The following is a 5,000-nucleotide window of genomic DNA, read 5'->3' on the forward strand; positions in this document are numbered from 1 at the left end:
AATGTCAAAACTTTTTTTGTTTGTATAATGCAAACAAAAAAAGTCACGGTGAAGACGTTTAGGAAATTCAGTTTTGTGGTCCTTGAACTAGAAGCCAATCGCCATTATTTGCCTAGTTAAAAGAGAAAAGGGGTTTTAGCAGAGCCAAGCAACATCTGTCGCATGAAAAGGCTGCAGTTAGTGAACCGGAACTGAAAAAGAAGCCCGTTCAAATTTGACAAATAACCAGCTTAGAGCTATAAGGAATAACCAGTCCAGAGCTATAAAGAATAACCAGTCCAGAGCTATAAGGAATAACCAGTCTAGAGCTGTAAGCAATAACCAGTCTAGAGTACAAGGAATGCCCAATCTAGAGCAATGAGGATTAACAAATCTACAGCAGTGGAGAAATAACCAACCTAGAGCAATGAGGAATTACAAATATCGAGCAGTGAGGAATGACCAGCCTAGAACAATAAGGAAAAATTAATCTAGAGCAATGAAGTATAACTAACCTAAAACAGTAAGGAATAACCAGTCTAGTGGAATAAGGAATAACCAGCCTAGAGCAATGCAGAATAACAAGTCTAGAGCAATGAGGAACAACCAACCTACAGTAATGAGGAATAACCAATCAAGAGCAATGAGGAATAATCAGCCTAGAGCAATGAGAAATGACAAGTAGAGAGTAATGAGGAATATCAAGTCTAGAACAATGAGGAACAACCAATCAAGAGCAATGTGGAATAACCAGCCTTGAACAATAAGGAATAGCCAGTCTAGAGCAATAAGGAAAAATCAGCCTAGAACAACGAGGGATAACCAAAATAGAGCAATGAGGAATAACCAGCCTAGAGCAATAAGGAATAAAATATGCAGGTTAGAATTTGTGAAGGAAATATTTGTAAGAGACTTGATTCCTTTCAGAAAAGGTATTATAGTGCAAGTATCACATGAACAAATTAAAATTAATAAAAAGCATGGAAACAAAATTACTTAATGAAAAGGATATCTTGGAGACAGCTGCCAACAGTGGAACAATATCAAAAGATAATTGCCATCAGTCGAACAATATCAGAGAATTTGTGTCATCAGGCAAACAATATCAAAGGATAATCAGCATAAATGGAACAATATCAAAGAAGAATCGTCGTCAGGCGAACGACACTAAAAGATATTCGTCATGAGGCGAACAATATCAAAAAATAATCGTCATAAGTGGAACGATATCAAAGAATGATCGTCATGAGGTGAACAATATCAAAGAATAATCATTATGAGGCGAACAATATCAAAAGGTAATCGTCATAAGTGGAACGATATCAAAGAATGATCGTCATAAGTGGAACGATATCAAAGAATGATCGTCATGAGATGAACAATATCAAAGAGTAATCATTATGAGGCGAACAATATCAAAAGGTAATCGTCATAAGTGGAACAACATCAAAAGATAATCGTCATGAGGCGAACAATATCAAAAGATAATCGTCATAAATGAAACAATATCAAAGAATAATCATCATGAGGTGAACTATATCAAAGAATAATCATTATGAAGTGAACAATATCAAAAGATAATCGTCATAAGTGGAACAATATCCAAGAATAATCGTCATGAGAAGAATAATATCAAAAGATAATCGTCATAAGTGGAACAATATTCAAAGAATAATCGTCATTAGGCGAACAATATCAAAAGATAATCGTCATAAGTGTAACAATATCAAAGAAAAATCGTCATCAGGCGAACAATATCAAAAGATAATTGTCAACAATGGAACAATTTCAGAGGATAATCGTTATAAGTCGAACGATATCACAGGACAACTGTCACCACTAGAGCAACGCCAAAGGATAATCTTCGTTAGTGACACAGTTACGAAGGATAATCGTTATCATGGGCACAGCTATAAACGATAGCAATCATGAACGACACAATATCATGGGATAATCATCATTAGTGGCACAATATCAAAAGGAAAATCTTTTCCTGGTGTACAGTCACACGGCTGAACTACGTAAGCTACACCTAACCATAACAGACAAACAAATAAAATGCAAACGATAACAAACTGTATAGGATAACAAATAAACTGCAGACGATAACAAATAAACTGTAAAGGATAACAAATAAACTGCAGACGATAATAAATAAACTGCAAAGGTTAACTAATAAACTGCCAGACGATAACAAAAAAATGCAAAGGATAACAAATAAACTGCAGACGATAAAAAATAAACTGCAAAGGATAACAAATAAACTGCAGACGATAACAAATAAAATGCAAAGGATAACAAATAAACTGCAGACGATAACTAATAAACTGCAAAGGATAACAAATAAACTCAACATGAAGAAGCAAACCCAATCAGCTGACTCTTAAAAAATCTTTTGACGATCATCAACATAGAGAAGCGAACACAATCATCTAAAGATCTTTTGACGGTGACTGTCCTTTAGAACGAGAAACACAGCAACAAAGAGTGCGTTTAGAGACAACAGAACGAGGCAACAATAAATACATCATAGAGACATCATAAATACATCATGAAGAAGCATCTTTATTTTTTTTTTAGGATTAAGAAAGGATATGAATATGTCACATAACAAACAGACGGACTCATCAATTCGACCCTTAAGGGCAGAGGTACGTACCGTCTCTAGGAGGCGACGGACACTGCACAGGGGTGTAAGGCCCCATTTGGTAGCCGTACGAGCCATGGGGGTACATGGGCGGGAAGCCATAGCCAGGGGCGTTGTACTGGGAGGCCTGTTGATACCCTAAGGGTTGGGCGTAGGGTGGCGTAGTCATCGTCATGTTCTTCTAAGGGGGCGCCCTACACAATCACCTGGGGCGCTGCGGGGGAGGAGAGGGTGGCCGACTCCCTCTACCCCGCCATCTAGTTACTCTTAGTTCCCTCAGGGGATGATGGCACTCCCTGGGTATGGGCACCTCACTAAAGGAAGGTTAATGATGATGGAAGTCACAAAAATCACCTTTGAATTAATTTTTTTTATTTTCTTATTTTTTTTTTAAATCACACTTGTGGCGGTCTCCTTCGACTAATCTTTCATTTGCATGCGGATTTTCACGAAGTCAGGCAAAAACGAGTTACCCTATTAAGATGCACTTTCGGTCTCGAGGGACATCATAATCCTCCTTCTTCGCCGGGAGGAAAAGCGACGACGACGACGACGACGACGTGAGGAGGAGGAGGAGGAGGAGAAGAACAACAACACCTTAGAGGCAAAAGTCGTTTTGCACATCGGGCGTGTCTGTGTGTCACATGTGCCCAGGTAGCGTGTTCGGCTAACGGCAGCGGCGCTGACCATGGAGGGCCATGTGGGCGCGGGTGATGATGATGGTGGTGGTAGTAGTGGTGGGTAGGGATGCGGGCGGGGGCGTGGCGAGGCCTTGGGCTGGGACAGGGACGTCGTGCCCAGGGGCGAGGAGTAGGAGGCCTGCTAGGGGCCCAACCAAGAGGCCGCCGGTGGAAGAGGTTGGGCGCGAGGGTTGGACCTGCCAGGGGGTGGTGGGTGGGCACTCTCACTCACATTCACACACACATACACACACACGCACAGTGCTGCCTTCACTGCCACACACAACACGCACCCGAGGGTGTTATCAGCATAGTTTATATACCCGTTACGTTGTTACATACACGCGCGTGTAACACTCACGGCAAAGTCCACCAGACTGACATGTAATTCCTGACAAGGCTTAATACTTCCTTTTACAACAGGTACACATACGAGACAGCAAGAAGCTCCGCCCACACCCTAACTGCCGCCAATCTCATTGTAGACTCCTCCCCTTAACGACAGTATTTGGCTTCGCATTGGTGCGATTACGGTCGACCCCGCCTTCTTGTGCACTTCTCTCGTCAATCAACTTTATGACTAGTCAAAACCCCGCCCACATAGTCAGTCTTTGTTGCATCAATGTGCTGACTTCGCTACGGGTCTTTGTACAGAGATACACCTTTATTACCATACAAAACAAATATGACATCGTTGGCCCCTTCCCGACGTCGCCCTACGATGCACAGGAGATTGATACGGGGAAATCAATACCCGTGTGCCTCGGAGAGCCTCTCCTTCGGGGCAAATGCTTAGCGACTCCTGGCAGCCTAAAGAGGCGAAGGGGCGTGGCTCTTGCCATGTAAGCTTTTGACTCGAAATGTATTGGGAAGCTCTTTGCTCCTTCCATCAAAACGTAATACAGAAGCGGCCTCATGCAAGCTTGTCCATTTAAGGAGCTGGAGTACCCCGCCCTCTCGCCTCTCAGCGAGATGGGTACCTACCTTCCTACCTTCCTACACCTACCTACCTACCTACCTACCTGGCCTTTATACGTAAATGCTGCCTCTCTGAATTTACAATGAGCATCGCTGTCTTGGGAGAGTTGTTCTTCTTCTTCCAGGGCCAGTTTTCATAAGTCACCACCAGCCTTATCTCGCCAGCCGTTTCGGCATGTCATCCTCTGCTTACATCTTGTTATTATGGGATTACTTCGCCTTTCTTGCCAAATGCAATCTCTTAAGGCTATGGATCCCATCTCAGATTGGTTATGCACACTCATTATGGGCGAATGAAAGGAAGCAACGGATGAAAGATTACAACATCTGCATGGTTTCAAGTGCACCTCTTTTTTTTTCTTTTCTTTTCCTTTTTTTCCTTACCTGGGCAAGATGTGTTCAGTGGTATTTAAGCTGATGATTCTCTCTCTCTCTCTCTCTCTCTCTCTCTCTCTCTCTCTCTCTAGTACTGCGCTTTGGAAGAGTAGAGGCATATCTAATATTCAGTTTTATTATATTTAAATGACTGGCTTCCAAATCAAAACATTTTTTGACAAATTTATGCACTTTGGAAGAGAGACATAGGGATGTGTGTTGCTATTGGCTCAGTTGTTTCAATCACTGTATTAAAAACTCAGGTGAATTTGATGTTTGAAATGTTTTTTTTTAACTCTTTTTATAGCTGTTATTGAGACACTTGTGTAAGATATTGTTTT

The 5,000-nt window shown here is 41.6% G+C and overlaps 1 protein-coding gene across 1 annotated transcript in view; it reads right to left on the reverse strand.

Moving 5' to 3' along the window:
- Nucleotides 1-3,709, reverse strand: part of LOC136854127 (homeotic protein distal-less-like) — a 140,294-nt gene extending 136,585 nt beyond the window's left edge. The window contains exon 1 of the mRNA XM_067130338.1: nucleotides 2,639-3,709. Coding sequence (XP_066986439.1) covers nucleotides 2,639-2,801 — 163 coding nt within the window. The 5' untranslated portion in view covers nucleotides 2,802-3,709. The remainder of the gene's footprint in view (nucleotides 1-2,638) is intronic.
- Nucleotides 3,710-5,000: the final 1,291 nt, after the last annotated feature.

The sequence above is a fragment of the Macrobrachium rosenbergii genome, chromosome 28, assembly GCF_040412425.1.
Source record: "Macrobrachium rosenbergii isolate ZJJX-2024 chromosome 28, ASM4041242v1, whole genome shotgun sequence".
Taxonomy (NCBI): domain Eukaryota; kingdom Metazoa; phylum Arthropoda; class Malacostraca; order Decapoda; family Palaemonidae; genus Macrobrachium; species Macrobrachium rosenbergii.